The sequence below is a fragment of the Dermochelys coriacea genome, chromosome 9, assembly GCF_009764565.3.
Source record: "Dermochelys coriacea isolate rDerCor1 chromosome 9, rDerCor1.pri.v4, whole genome shotgun sequence".
In the NCBI taxonomy this organism is placed as follows: Eukaryota; Metazoa; Chordata; order Testudines; family Dermochelyidae; genus Dermochelys; species Dermochelys coriacea.
Window position 1 is genome coordinate 89,420,874 of NC_050076.1, and position 19,950 is coordinate 89,440,823.

Sequence of the window (19,950 nt, forward strand, 5' to 3'; positions counted from 1 at the left end):
GGGACTGTTCAGTTTTAAGGAGACATGATAAAGGTATACAAAATAATGAATGGTACATAGACGGTAAAGAGTGTGCTATTTACCCCCTTCCATAGTACAAGAAGTTGACAGTGAATGAAAATACCTTCTACAAAATGCACAAATGTCACAAGGTATCATTTAGGCCAAATGTTTAACAGGATTTAGAAATGGTCAGAACATTCATAAGGATAATGGGAACTTCCAGAGTTATATACTTCTAATTCTTACTAACGTATCAACATTTTAAACAACCATTTATTTGCAACGACAGGACAAGAAGAGAAGGAGGGAGGCCTTGCCAAACCAGACTTTTTAAAAAAAGATAGCAAAAACTTTGTGTACGTTTGTTTTCTGACGTTCATTTTTAGTACATTTTAACTTTCCTTGCCGTTTCTTTCTCTTAACAATTAAGCTTGAATTGTTTACTTATCGTACCGGGAGTCAGGATGTTGTGTGCAACAAATGCAGAGTGCTGAGCACTGAGCTATTGATCACAGTACAAAAAAAAAAAAATCACCACCTTTAATGACATGCCAACTCATGTAACCAAATTACTGCTCAATTTGATCATTTTCACCCACTTTCAGTATCTGATTTAAAAACAGCAGTTATAAATGTCAGACAAGGTCAGTTAGTAGAGGAAAAGACTTTGACATACCATTAAGAACAGAAATGCTACAGAGCAGCTACTGTCACACTTGATTGTTTTTGTTAAAACCAATTAGCCATTGATTTTCTGGCATACAAGAGTATTGTACAAATCTTAAATTTTATTTTCAGTTACTACCCTCTTTAACAGATTACTTTGTATTTACACTGCTAAAGATTTGTATAACAAGTTTATCCCAAATTAAATAATATTTAAAACAATCATGATTGCATAACTTTTCTACTTTAAATTATTAACCCAATTAGTGCTTTATTCACATTTTAAAAACTTGTACAATTTATTACAAATATAAAACAGTGCAGTTTTCCATACATTATCTCAACTCTGAGACAAACACTTAAAAGACATGGAAAAAGATTTAATTTCTATAAACATAACATTTGCATCACTCACATCCTTCTATTTTCAACGTCCTTCCCTACCCCCGATTTAAAAAGATCAAACATACAACATACTGTAGGTTTATTTTTATTCAAAAAGTTACTGTCTCAAGACATAAATACAAATCAGAAAACAGTACAATTAGGACAATAGAATGTGGAGGACAACAGGTTAAGGTAAATATATAAAACATTTTAGCTGGTTGAAAACATAAAGCTGTAAGAACTGCTTTCACAAAGAAACACTCGTTCAGGAGTAAGAAAAAATCAATTTAAGTTTAAAATCATATATACAGTCCTCTCAGCAGTTCTATTAAATGCAGTGGTGTGAAAAACAATATAGGCAGTACTTTTAGAAATGAGAATATTTATTTATGTAAAATGAGTTAGGCAGATCTGGTTTTGAGTATACTGTTATCCCATGACTTAGTAAAATAATTACATTTTATCATGATCCTTTAGATTATCTATGGTTTTTGGCTACCACAGCCCAATGTTTAATTTCTGAATCTAAAAACAAGAAGTCTTTTCGTGTTCACCCATTTGGGGAAATTCTTGTATTGCAAGCGTATTAAGGCATGGAATGATTAAAATAATATACCTCAAGAACTGAGAGACAACTGACAAAAAATATACATATGTAATATAAGTTAATATTTCCTTTAAAATGATGTCTAGCTGCCTAAGCCTTGCAAAATAAATTGATGTCAAAATGGCACAGATCCACTTTCTGTTTTAAACTGATTTAATTTATTTGTGAAAGGACAAAAAATGAAGTTTAAAGCTTAGCTTTCAAAGAATATTATGGGGTAGTTTATGAATTTCTATTATCCAATCTAATTTACATACAGAGGAAATGTACTGTAACCTGTTAGAAGTATCTTTTAACCTGAAGACTGCTTGCAAAGACAGATAGATAAAACAATATAAAATACAAATTTAAAAATCATTTTTAAAGCATGAATTCTCATGCTTTTCTATTTTTAAACATTGTTAAACTTTCAATATATTTCTGAAACCTCATAATTTTAAGTTGGAATTTAAAAGTAAGAAAAAACTAAACAAACTGCGCAATTATAAAATCAGCACCAATTTATATATATATATAATTTTATTTAAAATTTAGATCCCTATTCCCACACTCTAATAAGCTGTATAATTTTTGTTTAGAATTTTTCTGCAAACATACTACAATAAGCTTCTTTTATTTGGAGACAAAATACAGTGGCACTACTGGAAGGAATTTCACAACATTACATTTTTCTTAAAGGACAAGCAAACTTTCAGGGTTGATAATGGGGCGAGCATGACTGAGTTATGTTACTTTCTGGCAGTTCTGAGAAGGACAGAATGAAGCTTTTGGATTTGAAAAATATTTTAGATGAAAAAATTGATAACATTCTGCATTTAAGTTTACTTTTCTCCATGATTATCTTAATTAAAAAGCTTCTCTTGATGCAGCTTAAGCATTTAATTTAAAATGCCAAAATTCTGCTGGTTTTACAATTCTAGAAGATCAATCCACCTGCCATTTCAGTTCATGTATGTAAACAAACCCAGCAGAGCTCATGATTTAGTACACCTAATAAATGTATAAAAAGAGGAGCTCAAAACTGTACCAAGCACCTCTCAGAATGTTAGGTTAAAACAAATGTGGAATACTTTTTATGATTTGGAAATAAACTAACACATAAAATATTGGTTTTTCAACAAAAACTGTAGCTTATCCTCAAACTGTTTACTTGTCCTTTACATTTCATTTTTCAGGCAAACAAAACTGCCCCTTCAATGCACTTGATCTTGAAAGCATGTCATTCTCCTTAGAGAAAAATCTGTTCAGAATTTCACTGTATCTACCACAATTTTGTATTTTAAAAACTTCCTCTTCCACTTAGAAAATGACTTCATCACGGATTTATTTGCTGATCTGGTATTAAAACATTGACACCCCAAGAACCTAAAACAAAGAAAAATTGTACATATTAAAAGTGGCCTGCTAGTCAATTTATATTTTTCTACAAATTCTAACTTAAATGTAAAGAATAAGACACAGAATGTACTACTTAGATTATATCACACCAAGACACGTACAAATGCCTCCAATATATTTTAAATTTTCTATCCTCTCCTCAATCCAAAATTAGAAAAAATTAAGAGGAAATTACCAAGTCTGTAGTATGGAAACAAAGACATCTCATATGTATTTATTATAGGGTCCTCAAAAAAATTGAAATAGATGTCTATCATAAAAAACAAAAGGCTCTTCATCATATTTCTATGAATTTAGATAAGTTACCATTAGCTAGTTTTTCCATGAGTTAACTATCTGGAATACTTTGAAGATGACAATTTCTCAGGCCCAAAATGGAAATCGAATACCTTGTTCTGCAGTCTTCAGAACTGTTAAAAAGCAGTTAGTCTTGGATGGAGTGGCCTATATGAATGTATGGTCTGGTGCAGAGACTGTGTCTATAAAGAAGACATCTTGCCTCTCAGTTGCTGTCCAGGATACAGACATTAAACAGTGGGTACTGATGAAGGCAACATATTCAGAAAAATACAACTAGTAAGTAATCCAATAAAACCAAAGCCTCACTTAAAAGAGTCCACATGATTACGTGAAAGAAAGCTGGATCTGGATGAAGGATCTGCTCAGACTTATCTGACACCAAGGAGAGCAAGCTGCTTCCTGAACTATCAAAGCAGGTTCCAGGACTGACAACCCCAAACCAAAAATATCCAGATGCGTTCATTTTCCTCCTTTGCTTTGTATAGGATTTTGAGGATCAAAACAGTGCAGTGCAGCTATATAAAACAAACTTCATTCCGTGTTGTAGCAAGAATTTATATAATACTGATGTGCACCTGCTCCTCTCTCTGGCATCAAACCAACTCTTAATGACCATGGCACTAATAATTAACATGCAACTGAAGTAAACTATGAAAGGCATACAAAAATACATTGTGATGAGAAACCAGTAGTCCTAGGTGCCAATGACACTGTGTGTGCCACAAAACAAGTGAGATCGCAAGGAACTACCAAGACTTCTTTATAAACTGAATTTTGGATCCAGATGGTGCATGTGTCAAGGCACACAGAACCATCATAACCTAACTGCTTTTTAATGTATCCAGAGTCTATGCCAAAGGGCACAAACTCCAAGAGTGAGGGATCTGTACAAGCAATTCCATGAAGAAACCTATACTAACCCTACCCAGGAGGAATGTGTGTTTATAAAATTAGACACCATAACTGGCTTAGTTTTTTTTATAAATACTGAGTGATTCCTGAATGATGTTTTTATATGGATTAATCATTGAAATATTTGAAATAAGTAGTTGAAGACAGATTTTTCGTCTTTAAATTTAAGCAGATTAATTCATTTTGTCTTGCACATTCACTTGACTTGGAATATGCTCTGGATGCATGCACTTGCAGTACTGTAATTTATCATCTGCTGCCATCTTGTGGTAATGCTGATAAACTGCAAGTATAGATGCATCTTTAAATTTAAGCTCTATTTAAGGTGAAAATCCCAGGCAAAAGTATATGCTCTGTGTGAGTGTTTTAGTAGGAATGGGGTGAAAGGATGGGGCAGGTGGCAGCAAAGAAACAGAAGTGAGCCTATAGTAAAGATGTAAGCTATGATTTAAGATTTGAAGTCAGAACCATCAGACTGGAAATGTATAATGGCCCTGGATTCAGAGGAACAAACCATGTGTCAGATGAAATTGGCGACCGGTCTGAACACCATTAACATTTTAGTAAGATGAAAAAGATGTTTACAACAGTTCCATTACCTACAATTAATGGAAACCCATTATATTTTACATTTGAAATAAAGTAGGTGGTTGGTGTTCCCCACAGGTGTTATCTGAGGAGAGCAAAAAAATCCTATTAAAAAAGCCTACCTAGTACAAATCCTGGTATGACTTCCTGCTATCAGAAGATGCTTGCTAATATGGTATGTATGTGAGCCAGATAAATGGATGGCTTTGGGGGGGTCTGGAGAGGTGGGGGTTTAAAACTTTAATGGAATTTATATTATGTATCCTTCCATTAAATAAACCCCTCCCCTTTATAGTTTTGACTATATGTATGTCAAATGATTTTTTCCTAATTTTGTTTTTCTTCCTCATGCCCCCACAGAACATCTCCTGTTTCCCCCCTTTCCTACCAGAGCCTGGCTGTTTGGGTGCTGCAACTTGTTATTCTCATTGTAATTTTGTAAAACTAAGAGAATGCTGAAAATGGCTAAAAATGACAGTTGGTTCTGAGAGAGAAGGGAAAAGGATGTTTACAGCTGTTTGCTTTCAGAATTTCTCCCCCCATTTCTGCTGCCTTCCACCCAGACAGCAGCAGGACTTCAAAGGAAAACTGCCATTTCCCCTTCCCAGCCACTGTGCTCAGCAGCATTAGAAAAGTAACCAGGCTACTTTTAACTGGATGTGCCTGATGAAAGGAGCTGGATTAAAGGTTCCTGGTTCAGCCTGTTGACCTATGATGACATGTTTGTATGGATGCTGGAGACAGCAGAGAAAGCGGGTGAGGGAAGGGGAAAATATTTGTTCAAATGGGAATCACAGGCTTTAGTGGCCTGTACAGCTAACACTTTCAATAAGAAAAGAAAATGCCTCTACCCACTACAGATAATAGGGGAAACATATTTAAACAGGTTTCAGAGTAGCAGCCGTGTTAGTCTGTATTCGCAAAAAGAAAAGGAGTACCGGTGGCACCTTAGAGACTAACAAATTTATTAGAGCATAAGCTTTCGTGAGCTACAGCTCACTTCATAATGCATCCGATGAAGTGAGCTGTAGCTCACGAAAGCTTATGCTCTAATAAATTTGTTAGTCTCTAAGGTGCCACCGGTACTCCTTTTCTTTTTATATTTAAACAGGTTTCAGAGTAGCAGCCGTGTTAGTCTGTATCCGCAAAGAAAAAAGGAGGACTTGTAGCACCTTAGAGTCTCTAAAGTGCCACAAGTCCTCCTTTTCTCTTTGCATATTGAAACATTTCTCCCATATTTAAATTCTGTAACCTATGTAGCACAAAGGATATAAGGGATACATATTTTGATTGGTGAGGAGACCCCAGCCAACCACTTCTGAGAACTGGCTGTGAAATTACCTGAATGACTCATTCAGCCAGAACAGGGATCTTTGCCTTAGAGTCCAGTCACATAGTATATAATATATACTATTAATTGCTCTCACAGAAATGTCTTTCCACATTAGTAAGTGGCCTCTTTTCATTTTGGTTTTGACTTAACCATAGGGAATTACACTCAGAACATGAAAAATCAGAAACTTGGAAATACCTTAGTATCAACAGTTATCTGTTATCCTTACTTAGAAATTCAAGAATATTGTTTACATTAATTACTTTTCCTGTGACGAAAAAAAGCCACTACTGATACCATACAAAATATCTTATATTACATAGTTTCATCAGCTATATACCAGTTGTCAAAATAATACAAAGTAGTCCTTAATATTTGATTAAGTTGCCACAATCTCGGGTATTCCTTTCCAACTACACAATCAAGTTTTATTATATATTTAATCTTACAATTAAAATTATTTTTAGTTCCCCCCTCTTTTGACTAAACCTACTGATTCGTCCATGATTGAAGCAGGGTCAAAGAAATCTGGTTTTAGCTCCGTTCTCTCTCTCCTGTTCTTTGATGGTGGCTAAAAAAAAGCAAGCAAGCAAACTGTCACCAAAAATGTTAATAGTAAGTTACATTAAAGGTACAGGGAAAAAAAAAGAACCACTTATTTTGAGCACAGATGATATTCATACTTCAAAAGGGTAAAAATATATTCTTAGATAAAAACTAATTTTTATTCCTGCATAACTTTCTTTACTTTTTGTATGACAGTTTGAACAAGTAGTATATTAAGTGCCAAGTATTTTAAAACATATGCAAACTCAAAATAAACTTCAAGAAATAAAGGAAGGTTACTTTAACTGGAATTCTTGGAGATGTATGGTCTCTATGGGTCATCACTCTGGGGTGCGCATGCACTCTGTGTGCCCAGGATTGGAAAGTCTTCAACAGCAGCATCTGTTGGTTCGCGTCTGCACTTTCTTAGGCTCCCAACCCAGGGCATAAATGATGCATGGACCAACCACTTCACTAGTTCTGTACTATCATGAATCACAAGATGACCCTAGCAGAGGAGAAGTAGGGTAGGTTGTGACTAACCACAGGGACCACACATCTTGGACAACTCCAGCTACTGTTAAGTAACTTTACTTTCTTCTTCACCTGCTGGTCCCTATGGATATTCACTGGGGGTGACCCCCAAGCAGTGCTCGTTGAAGAGGAAGGTATGATGAAATATGCTGTACAAAAGGAGGTGTCTCCAGCCGAAACTTGAACAATAGTATGCCTGGTGAAGGTGTGTATGAAACCACATGTAGTCGCTCTATATATCTCCGAGGGGGATATTCCCTGTAAGAAGGCTACCAATGCTGATTGGGCTCTCGTAAAATAGGCCCAAACAGTTTAAGGAGATGGGGTTTTCATAAGATCATAGCAACGGACATGCTATGGAAATCCATAGGAAATCCATGGAGCCTTTGGGAGCCCCTTTATTCTTTCAGCAACAGTAATGAACAATCTTGTAGATTTCTGAAAGGGTGCCAGTTCTGTGCAAGTAGAAGACTAGAGCCCTGCACGCATCTGGGGAAGGGAGTCTTGTCTTCTCCAAACTGCTGTGAGATGTAGGGTAAAATACCAGAAGGTGAAAATTATGGTTACGGGGAAACCCAGAAGGCACTTTAGATATGAACTTTGTAGTTGCAAAGAAACCCTGCCCTTGTGAAAAACTGTGTAGGTGGTTCTGCCACAAGGGCCCCAAGCTCCCCAACCCTTCTACCAGAAATAACTGCCATCAAGAAGGAGTACAGAAAGAAACAGGAGGCTATGGGTTCAAACAGTGGTCTCAGAAGAGCAGAAAGGACCAGGTTCAGATCCCAGGTAGGATCCAGTTTTAAAACTGTAGGGAATGTCCCTACGATGCCATTCAGAAACCTTGCAGTAGTGGGATGGGTAAAGACCGAGCAGTCCTCTAGGGGAGGGAAAACATTGATAGCTGCCAAATGTACCTATATGGAGCCAATTGAAAAGACATCTGCAGTGAAAAAAGATATTCCAGTCTGAGGAGGATTCCCGATGCCTCCAGAAGTAAGTGGTGCTGCTGGCGTCAAAAGGAGAATCGGTGCCATTTAGTGGAACAATGTTTCCCCACAAAGGGTCTCCTCAGAGCATGCCCTCTGTTTTCACTGTCCATCCAAAAACATGCCAGATGCAGGGAGGTGAGCTGGGGTGATTCATCCTGGCCCTGTTCTGGGACAGCAGGTTCAGGAATGGTTGTAGGTGGATGCACATATGGGGAAGACAGCTGTAGGATGGTGGTGAAGCAGAAATGCTTTGGCCACCAGAAAATTATCAGGATCACTGTTGCCCAGCTGAGCTCAATGTTCCTGAGTATAAGAGGCAATAGGGGAATGGGAGTGAAGGCATACATTAGTGGATCTGACCATTCCACCAGGAAGATGGCCCATCTGGAGTTGAGGTCTTGGGTAGTGTGGGAACAGTGTGCTGGGTGCTCCTTGTTCTGTTAGATTGCAAAAAAGATGAGACCCCCCTTCTCCTGCCCTACTACTGAAAGATGTGCTGCACTATAAATTCCCATTCGTGATCTGTGTGGAAATGCCTGCTGAGGCTGTCTGACAGGGAATTCATTACCCCTGGAACAAGTGCTGCCAGGAGTGTGATCTGATGCCTGATGCACCAATTCCAGGGCTAGACTGCTTCTCTCCAGAGTGGGGTAAGTCTCGCTCCTCCCTGCTTCTTCATATAGTAGGTCAGGACGCTATTGTCTGTTCTTGACCTGAATACATGAGATCCAAATAACGGCTAGAATTGTCTTGCATGCTCTGTGAACTGCCCAAAGCGCGAATAGGTTGATTAGTAGTCTAGATTGGTATGGGGACCAGGAATCTTGGGCTATCTCATTGTTGGGATGCACTCCCTATCCCAGTAGGAAAGCATCCATGATGAGTGTCTTTGTAGATCCTGTGGGAACAAAAGCCACACACACATTCTCTCTGTTTTCCCATCAAGCAAGCAATGTCAACATGCCCTGTGGAAAATAAACTTTCTTGTCCAAAGGATCACTGTTCTGGGCATAGACAGTCTGTAGCCAGATTTGAAGGTGTCGTAAGTGCAGCCATTTACATGGGATGACCCAGGTGCACGCTGCCTTGTGGCCTAACAGGACTAAGCAGGATCAGACTGTAATCTGAGGGCTGAGATGAGGAAGTCTATGAGATTCCTCCGGGCAAGGAATCAGTCCTGAAGTAAATAGGAGCTGCCCTGATGAACTGTATGGTTTATGTGGATATTAAATTTACTTGAAAAAAAGAACAGGAATACTTGTGGCACATTAGAGACTAACAAATTTATTTGAGCATAAGCTTTCGTGGGCTACAGCCCACTTCATCGGATGCATGCAGTGGAAAATACAGTAGGAAGATTTTATACACACACAGAACATGAAACAATGGGTGTTACCATACACACTATAATGAGAGTGATCAGTTAAGGTGGGCTATTACCAGCAGGAGAGAAAACAAAAAACAAAAAAAACCCTTTTGTAGTGATCATCAAGATGGACCATTTCCAGCAGTTGACAAGAACGCGTGAGGAACAGTAGGGGGGAAAAAATAAACAAGGGGAAATAGTTTTACTTTGTGTAATGACCCATCCACTCCCAGTCTTTATTCAAGCCTAATTTAATGGTATCCAGTTTGCAAATTAATTCCAATTCAGCAGTCTCTTGTTGGAGTCTGTTTTTGAAGCTTTTTTGTTGAAGGATAGCCACTCTTAGCTCTGTAATCGAGTGACCAGAGAGATTGAAGTCTTCTCCGACTGGTTTTTGAATGTTATAATTCTTGACATCTGATTTGTGTCCATTATTATTTTATGTAGAGACTGTCCAGTTTGGCCAACGTACATGACAGAGGGACATGTACCGGACAGTCTCTACGTAGAAGAATAAATGGACACAAATAAGACGTCAAGAATTATAGCATCCGATGAAAGCTTATGCTCAAATAAAGGTGCCACGAGTACTCCTGTTCTTTTTGCGGATACAGGCTAACACAGCTGCTACTCTGAAACCTGTCATTACATTTACTTGGTGTCCCAAGGAACGATTTGAAGTGCAGCAGTGGTTGCTGTGTACTTCCTGGCATGGCTGATTATGAACAACCAATCATTCAGAAAGGAAAATACTGGTCTGCCTTGCCTGCAAAGATAAGTGGCCACCACTGCAAGCATTTTGTAAAGAGCCTTGGGGCTACTGAGAGGCCAACAGGGAGCACTGTGAATTGAAAATGTTGTTAAACGTAGCTAAAGAGATTGCTACCCTCAAAGGGAAGGTCCTCAGTGGTAGTTTGGACTGCTCTGCGAACCCTGAAGCCATGAACCCCTCTCATAACTACTGAAATAGCAAAGGAACGTGATGCTGTGTCAGTGTATCAAGGGATTCCATCATCCAGGATGGCCTGGAAGTGAGGCCTATATTCCAGAGGCAGTTTGTTCACAAAGTCAAATAGCTTGTTTAATTCTAGAAGTCATATCTGGACATCAACATGTGGTAATTTGCTATCTGGAATGCTAAACTGTTCAATGAGAAAAATCTTACTCTGAAAAGGTCTAGCTGCTTTGCATCTTTGTTCAAGGGAGTGGACTTGGGCTGTGACAGCCTGGACCACCAAGGAGTTTGGATTCAGCTGAGAACAAAGATTCTACTGCCTTGGGGGAAACAAACTATTGTTTCTCAGTCCTCTTTGGGTTTGGGTCACATGTGGCAGGGGTATGCCAAACCACTCTGGAGAGAGTCACAGCCTGGAGTATGTCTAGGAACTCCTGTGTCAGATCTTGGACCTCCTCTAGCAGAACCTGGCAAGTGTCTGATTCTCCTGAGATGGTCCTGATACCACTTAAAGTTGTCCATTGGTGATGTAAATGCTGGCAATATTGCCTCATCTAGAGAGGACAAAGAAAGCACTGCTGGTGGATCTGATGGTAGTAGCTATTCCTCCTCCAGAGATGGTTCCAGTGGAGCCTCTGGTTCAGGTGGATGATGTGGGTGGAAGAGTCAAGGAAGACCTCTTTTTAGAGGATTTAAGAAATATGTCCCTCTCCTTGCAGGGATTTTGCCCTTATCTTCCTCATGCTTCCACTACATGGAGTCCTTATGCTTGCTGAAGGATTTCAATCCATTCAGAGCAGGTGCAGAGGGTATGGGAAGCTGCCCAGAGGCTCCAGATGGGTTGATGTGGGGAGGGAGGGCTCAGGCAGGGCCTAAAGGAGATCTCTATAAGGTACCTTGGAAGCCTGAACTCATGAGATTGTCTGGTACATGGAAGGAAAACACAGAAGATGCCACATTTCGAAGGAATGTTTGCTTCTCCGAGGCAATACTGATGGTCTTGTGCAGGTTACTCACCAGGATAACCCTAACCCTCACTGGGGACATTCCACTCAAGGCTTTAAGCCTGTAACTTTGGACATAACAGTTGCCTGAAACAGTGAGGGAACTGCAGGGGGTGGGGGTGAAAGGGACCCACATTATCGCCAACTCAATATCCAAAACTTTAACCACTATTTGTATTTACAGGTATGATGAAGCAGAACACTAAAGAGGATAAACAGACCCTGGAAATTCTGTCCCAGACTGTAAGTGGTAGAAAAGGAACTGGAGAGGCAATCAATCTATTCCACCCTTTATGCCTTCAGTTGAGAGCATGAGAAGGTGCAGGGGCAGACCAACAGACACTGTCATTGAAGAGTTTCTGGTCCTAGCCACTAGGAATGTCTGTGCATTCCATACTGAATACCCACAGGAACTGCAACGTGAAGAGGAACTTTGAATAATAAAAAAGGAACCGTGCTGCCAATATCTTTACATTAAAAAAAACAAAAAAAAAAAGCACCTGCCAAAACTGTTAAAACAACCTTCAGGTTTTTTTTTTTTTTTTTTTTTTTTTTTAAAAACATGACCACTAATTGCGCTGTGATGCAAAGAAAGTAAGTTTATTTAAGAAGAATCACTGGCTTTAGCTAATATTAAAGTAATAGCAGGCTTAAATTAAAAAAAAAAAAAGGATCAAATTTTTCTTACTAAGTCTATGTCCATGGTGTCAAAATCCATGCCTTCATTTAGGTCTTCGATTCGCCCTTCTGATGACATCATCACATCTTCAACAATTGGCTCCTCATCATCTTCCATCAGGCTTGTACCACGCCGACTGAAGAAATTACAAGAAAAAGATTTATTTAGTACTAAATCTGAGCTACTAAAAATAAAAATGTATTAGAAAACCCTGGAGTCTACTACAGAACTGAATATGAATTACAATTGTAATGAAGAGTGATGGAACTAAAGAAAGGAAGTGAGAGTTTGGTTATCTGTCACTGAATCCGAACAACATAAAACAGGCCCAGCCCATGAAAAAAAGCTCTCTTTTGTATTTCATATGAAGAGAAGAGACTGGGAACAACAAGATTTGCTGTACACCATCATCTTCCTCAGCACTATTGGTGTGTGGACATAACAGATCTCAGAAAATATCAGACTCATGGCCAATTTATGACTCAAAAGAATGACTGTTACTCTTTTCACAGTCTGAGGTGCTTAAATTGACCGGACTGTTTCATTTGGATCTGAGATCTTAATGAATCCCAACTTTTGTTTACTTTAGCGCATAAAGAAACAGAACCACCTTCTCCAAGGGCAAGTCTGCTTGAGATACTCTGAGGATTTTCTCCCTCAGGAAGCATCAGAGACTAGATTCTCAGTTCTTTTGAGCTCTCAAGCTGAAAGTGGTTGAGAGTTCATCTCTGTAACAGATGAAGAATCTGTATGCAGGACCACCTTGGACATCTTTCCATTACACTAAGGGCACCATTTACAGCCAGTTACCTTATCAACCATCCTTTTAGTACCAAATGGCAATGCTAACAGCAATACCCATCATACTGAGAGACTGAAATAAAGTTTAATTAAAAAAAGAAAATCATGGAAAAGCACATCTAGAAACACTAAGATCACAAGAGTGAAGAACAGCTTACAGAAAGTAGCTGGAGGAAGAGAAGCGTACTCACCCTGTGCAATAACTGAGGTTCTTCGAGATGCTGCTGTAGATGCAGCAGCATCCCCTGGGATTGAAGATCTTCATCAGCAGTGCCCATTAGTCTGCACATGTGGATCTTCCCGTCTTTCCCCATGAGTAGCATGTATATATAGCACTGGGTAGTCCAACCACCAACCAGTTCTTTCTCTACTAGAGAGCTTATCTTTCAGCTCTGAAGAGGGGAGGAGGGCAAGTAGTGGAGCACCCAGATGGACACACATCTCAAAGAACCTCAGTTACTGCACAGAGCGAGTAACCTTCATTTCATCTTAAAGTGATGTTCCTATGGGTGCTCCACTGTAAGTGACTATAAAAGAGTACCCCTAGTTGGAAGGCTGGAGCTTCAGAGCAGCATTTACTGCAGATAATAGGACAGTGTGTCTGAGTAGCGCATTTGATGCTGTGTCATGAGTATTTTCATAGTGATGGCTAGAAGCGTCCATGGATGCCCATGTGGCCACTTTGCAAATGTCAGCAATTGGGACACTGTTGAGAACGGCAATCGAGGTGGGGAGAGAGCGAGTGAAATGTGCTCTAGTTTCAGGAGAAGGCAGTCAATTGTATAGTTGGTAGGACAGGTGTATATACTGTGAGATCCACTTGGAAAGGCTTTGCTTAGAAACAGTTGCACCTTTTGATCTTTTGGTCATTGATAGGAATAAGCATGGTGACCATCTGAAAGGTTTAGTTCTGTTCAAATAAAGGGCTAATGCTTGTCTGATCTCCAGGGTATGTAATGCCACTTCCTCCTGTTTATTGTGTAGTTTTAGAAAGAAGCAGAAAAGGTGGATAGGTTGGTTTAGGTAGAAAAAGGACCATATGTTGGGTAAAAATTTGGGATGTTGTCATAACGTAACTTTGTCTTTATGAAAAATCATGTGCAAGGGGTATGCCACAAGTGCTCCAATTTCACCTACCTGACAGGCAGAGGTGATACTAATAACAAATACTGTTTTCGTGGATAAGTGAACATAAGAGCACATCACCACTGATTTGAATGGTGATCTATTAAGAGAACATAGGAAGAGCTGGAGTGGGATTGCGTATGTGAGGGTAAAGATTTTGGAGGCCTTTCAGGAATATTTTTATGAGTGGGTGAATAAACAAGGAGTGGCTGTCTATATTGGAAAGAAAGGCTATAATGACAGCCAAGTGTACACAAATGGAGCTGGTGGATAACCCTGATCTTTTAAGGTGTAAAATTTAGTCCAAGATGAGTGATAATGGAGCACTCACTGCCTTGATTGGAATCCAAGTCCATTTTTGGAGAGAAGTGTGACTGGTTGTCTCACATCTGCTATTCAAGAGCACTTGTTTAACTGCCTCTGAATAGGTCATCTCCGAATCCCAGAACCATGGAGGAGCTATGCCTTCAGGTGGAGTAGCTGTGGATTGGGATAGAGGATTCAACCTGCATTCTGCAAGAGGAGTTGTGGAGTCTATTGCAGAGTGATTAGAAGGCATAAAGTCATGCAAATAAGTTAAGTCTACCAAATCTGTCATGGTCATGTTGGAGTTAAAAGAATGAGTTGGGCTCAGTCCCCTTGGATCTTTTGGAGTACTCTAAACAGAAGGAGAAAGGGAGGAAGGGCCTAGAGCAGCAGCACATCCCATGCGAGGAGGAATGAATTGCCCAGGAATCCATGGCTTAGGCCTGGTCTTGAGCAAAACTGAGGACATTGGGCATTCTCCGCTGTGGCAGAGATCTATGGTGAGGAATCCCTAGTGGCTGAAGATGAAGGGCCCATGTATCCAGTCCCACTCATGGCCTTGGGAGACTCTCATGCAAAGTGAATGAGCTGTGGTGCTCTGGTGTCCAGGGAGGTATGCAGCTGAGATGCTGATGTCGTGTTGGATATGACAGTTCCATAATTTCAGTGTTTCAGAGCATAGGAAGTGGGACCTTGCTCTGCTTTGGATGATGCTTGTTGACAGAAGGGGACCCCAGCGCAAATGTTTTTGAGCTGTGTGCACCAAAGTAGTGAGTTCTTGACCTTGATAGGCATGGATAGGAGCTTGTGAAGGCTGTGTCTGTGAGGTACATATACTGTACGTGGCCATGCCTGGAGACAGTGCATGTGTAACCTTGCATAGTTTACTATCAAAAGTGGCTGCTGCCATGTGGTTGAGTACCTGGAGACATGTCTTGGCTGAGATCTGAGGGCAAGTTCTCACCGTGGATATGAGATCAACTACTGATGAAAATCTGTGAGGCAGGAGGAAGGATCTGGCTTTTATGGAGTCCAACTGTGCCCCAATAAATTCCAGGAGTTGCACCAATGTCACTGTAGATTTCTCCAGGCTTATGCAAAGGCCCAGGCTTGAAAAAAGGTCTATTGGTGTGAAAGGCATCAGGTTCAGATGAGGCCTTGAGGAGACAGGTGTCTAAATATGGAAATATGATGATGTGCTGTTTGCACAGGTAGGCGTCCACTACCGCCATGACTTTGAAGAACACTCAGGGCGCTCTAGAAAGTCCCAAGGGCAATACTTCGTATCAATAGTGATTGGTCCCCAGGACACATCAGAGGAATGGTCTGTGGGCAGGGTGTATTGGGATGTGAAAATATACAAGTTGGAGGTCAAGGGCCAAGAACCAGTCCCCTGTTCCAATACTGGGATAATGATGGACAGGGTACCATCTTGAAGCGTTACAGTTTGACAAACTGTTGAGGTTTTGAAGGTCTAGGATCAGTCACCACTCTTCCAGATTTCTTTTGGATCTGAAAATAATGGGAGTAAAAACACTTCCCTCTGTGCTGGGATGGGACCAATACTATGGCTTGCAGTTACAGAAGGTGGTTTATTTCTTCTCGTAGAGTATATTCATGAGAAGGGTCCCTGAAGAGGGATTGAAGGTGTGTGGGACAGGTAGGAATGGGATAGAGTATCCTTCTTTGATGATCTCTAAAACCCACTTGTCCGAAGTAATTAGCCACCATGATGGAAAGAAAAGGGCTAACTGATCGCCAAACTGGTGGGAAGGTGGAGATGGCTGTCATGACTGGAACAGGGGAGGCTTCTCGGGTCCTCAACCACACCTTCAAAATTGTTGTTTGGCTGAAGGCATGTAAGGTAGCCCCTGGTGGAGTCGAATGTCTACGCTTGGTAGGGGTGTTGTGTGTCAATGTTGATGAGAAGTAAATGGTGGCGGTTGGGATCGTGGGGGAGGTTGGTATTTCCCCAATCTCTTTGGCACTGGCGTATAAATGCTGAAAGAGCAGAGAGTGGCTCGAGAGTTCTTTAGGGAGTGTAGGGACTCATCAGTGTGCTTCGCAAATAATTTGAAGCCCTCAAAGGGTAGGTACTCAACAGTGGTTTGTACCTCCTTAGGGTGACCAGAGAGGTATAGCCATGATGCCCATCTCATGACTATGACAATCACAATGGAACAGAAAGCAGTAGCCACAGAATCCAAGGCGGCTTGTAAAGCTGTATGGCCCAAGAGGGGTACTTCTGATGTGAGCGCCTGGGGCTGCTCCTTCTCATCATCAGAAATGTCTTGGCAGAATTCCTGTACAGTAGAACCTCAGAGTTGTGAACACCAGAATTACAAACTGACCGGTCAACCAAACACCTCATTTGGAACCGGAAGCATGCAATCAGGCAGCAGCAGGGGAGATCAAAAAAAAGCAAAATTACAAGTAACAGTACTGTTACATGTAAACTACTAAAAAACAAACAGAAAGTTGAAAAAAAGATTTGACAAGGTAAGGGAACTGGTTCCATGCTTGTTTCATTTAAATTAAGATGTTTAAAAGCAGCATATTTCTTCTGCATAGTAGATTTTCAAAGCTGTATTAAGCCAATGTTCAATTATAAACTTTTGAAAGAACAATTAATGTTTTGTTCAGAGTTACAAATATTTCGCAAAAAGAAAAGGAGGATTTGTGGCACCTTAGAGACTAACAAATTTATTTGAGCATAAGCTTTTGTGAGCTACAGCTTACTTTATCGGATGCATTCAGTGGATGCATCTGATGAAGTGAGCAGTAGCTCACGAAAGCTTATGCTCAAATAAATGTGTTCGTCTCTAAGGTGCCACAAGTCCTCCTTTTCTTTTTGCCGATACAGACTAACAAGGCTGCTACTCTGAAACCTGTCAAATATTTCACAGTTACAAACAACCTCCATTCCAGAGCTGTTTGTAATTCTGCGGCTCTAGTGCATCTTGGAATAATTAACATAATTGTATTTGGCCAAGAGAGCCTCATAGTTGGAGATGCGGAATTGGAGCAGAGCAGTTGAATAAGCCTTGCGGCCGAATAGGTACGGTCTAGGGCTCTCAAGAGACTTAAAAAATTAATCATGATCAATCACATGATTAATCACACTGTTAAATAATTATAGAATACTACTTATTGAAACTGTTTTGGATATTTTCTACATTTTCATATATATTGATTTCATTACAACACAGAATACAAAGTGTTTAGTGCTCACTTTATTTTTTATTTGCACTGTAAAAAACAAAATAGTATTTTTCAATTCATCTAATACAAGTACTGTAGTGCAATCTCTTATCAAAGTTGAACTTACAAATGTAGAATTATGTACAAAAAACCCTGCATTCAAAAATAAAACAATGTAAAACTTTAGAGCCTACAAGTCCGCTCAGTTCTACTTCTTGTTCAGCCAATCGCTAAGACAAACAAGTTTCTTTACGTTTGCAGGAGATAATGCTGCCTGCTTCTTGTTTACGATATCACCTGAAAGTGAGAACAGGCGTTCATGTGGCACTGTTGTAGCTGGCGTAGCAAAATATTTATGTACCAGATGCACTAAAGATTCATATGTCCCTTTATGCTTCAACCACCATTCCAAAGGACATGCGTGCATGCTGATAACAGGTTCTTCTTTGATAACCATCCAAAGCCGTGCTGACTGAAACATGTTCATTTCCATCATCTGAGTCAAATGCTGCCAGCAAAAAGTTGATTTTCTTTTTTGGTGATTCAAGTTCCGTAGTTTACGCATCATAGTGTTGCTCTTTTAAGACTTCTGAAAGCATCTCTCAACCTTGTCCCTCTCAGATTTTGGAAGGAACTTCAGATTCTTAAACCTCACATTGGTACCTTCTTTGCATTTTGTCAAATTTGCAGTGAAAGTGTTCTCAAAAGAACAACAGGCGCTGGGTCAACATCCAAGACTGCTATAACATGAAATATATCGTAGAATGCAGGTAAAACAGAGCAGGAGACATACAATTCTCCTCCAAAGAGTTCAGCCACAAATTTAATGAACACTTTTTTTTTTTTTAACGAGCATCAGCAGCATGGAAGCATGTCCGCTGGAATGATGGCCAAAGCATGAAGGAGCATATAAATGTTTAGCATATCTGGCACGAAAAATACCTCGCAATGCCAGCTACAGAAGTGCCATGTGAACGCCTGTTCTCACTTTCAGGTGACACTGTAAATAAGAAGCGGGCACCATTATCTCCCGTAAATGTAAACAAACTTGTTTGCCGTAGGCTCAAAAGTTTTCCATTGTTTTGTTTGAGTGCAGTTATGTAACAAAAAAAAAATCTGAGTTTTTATGTTGAACTTTCACCATAAACAGTTTGCATTACAGTACTTGTCTGATGTGAATTGCAAAATACTATTTCTTTTGTTTGCCATTTTTATAGTGCAAATATTTGTAATAAAAACCAACAATGTAAAATGAGCACTGTCTACTTTGTATACTCTGTTGTAATCAAAATCAATATATTTGAAAACACAGAAAAAACATCCAAAATATTTAATAAATTTCAATTGATATTTTATTGTTGAACAGAGCGATTAAAACTGCGATTAATAATGATTAATTTTTTTTTAATCACAGGAGTTAACTGTGATTAATCAACAGCCCTAGTGCAGTCGCTTCCAATCCTAGTCATAAGGGGTGGGTTTAAGTTGGTATTCGTGTCCCTTTTTGTGCACAGCATTGACAACTAGGGTATTTAGTGTGGGGTGAGAAAAAAGAAATTCCATGTCCTTAGTGGGGGCGTAATATTTCTTGTTTGCCCGCTTGTAGGTTGGTGCGATGAATGCTGGGGTCTGCCAGAGCACCTCGGCCAGGTTGAGAGGGCCTCATTAACAAGGAAGGCTATTTTGGACGATGAAGACGTATGCAGGATGTCGAGCAGTTTGTGCTGCCGTTCTTTCGCTTCCTCCAAAGGAACCCGGAGGGAGTCTGCTATCCTGCAAAACAGCTCCTGAAAGTGTTTAAAGTCATCTACTGATGTAGGGAGTGAGAAGTAAGAAAAGGAGTGGTAGTATAACTTCCTACTCCTGTTTTTCTTCCATGTCTGCTATTGGGAGTGTCTTGGTCTCTGGTGGTCAAGAGACGGATGGGGATGGTGAACATATATGCTTCCAGTTTTACTCTACGGGAGGATTCCCAAACTGTGATCTGTAAATGGCCCACAGATCAGTATGGCCAATGCATAGGGAAAGGCATGTGGGGTTGCATCCATGGCATTCCATACCAGGGCCCTGGCTTGGTTCGCAGAATAAGGATGTGTAGCTAATGTGTTTTGTGCCTGTCCTGAATGTAAGGGGCAGGGGTAGTTCTCTTCCTCGGCGGGGAAGAGCAGTGCCATTCTCCAAGGGGAAAGGAAGTAGTGCTGTGACTCTGGAGAAGAGGATGGAGGCGGAAGGGGCTTGTGTCTAAGTAAT

General features: G+C 40.0%; 1 protein-coding gene across 5 annotated transcripts in view; it reads right to left on the reverse strand.

Annotated features, from left to right (window-relative positions):
- Positions 1-914: 914 nt before the first annotated feature.
- Positions 915-19,950, reverse strand: part of STAG2 (stromal antigen 2) — a 185,896-nt gene continuing 166,860 nt past the window's right edge. For all 5 annotated transcript variants that reach the window (XM_043492946.1, XM_038417707.2, XM_043492944.1 and 2 more), the window contains 3 exons: positions 12,277-12,403; positions 6,688-6,765; positions 915-3,028 (listed from right to left, as the gene is read on the reverse strand). In XM_043492946.1, coding sequence (XP_043348881.1) covers positions 3,005-3,028; positions 6,688-6,765; positions 12,277-12,403 — 229 coding nt within the window. In that variant the 3' untranslated portion in view covers positions 915-3,004. The remainder of the gene's footprint in view (positions 3,029-6,687; positions 6,766-12,276; positions 12,404-19,950) is intronic.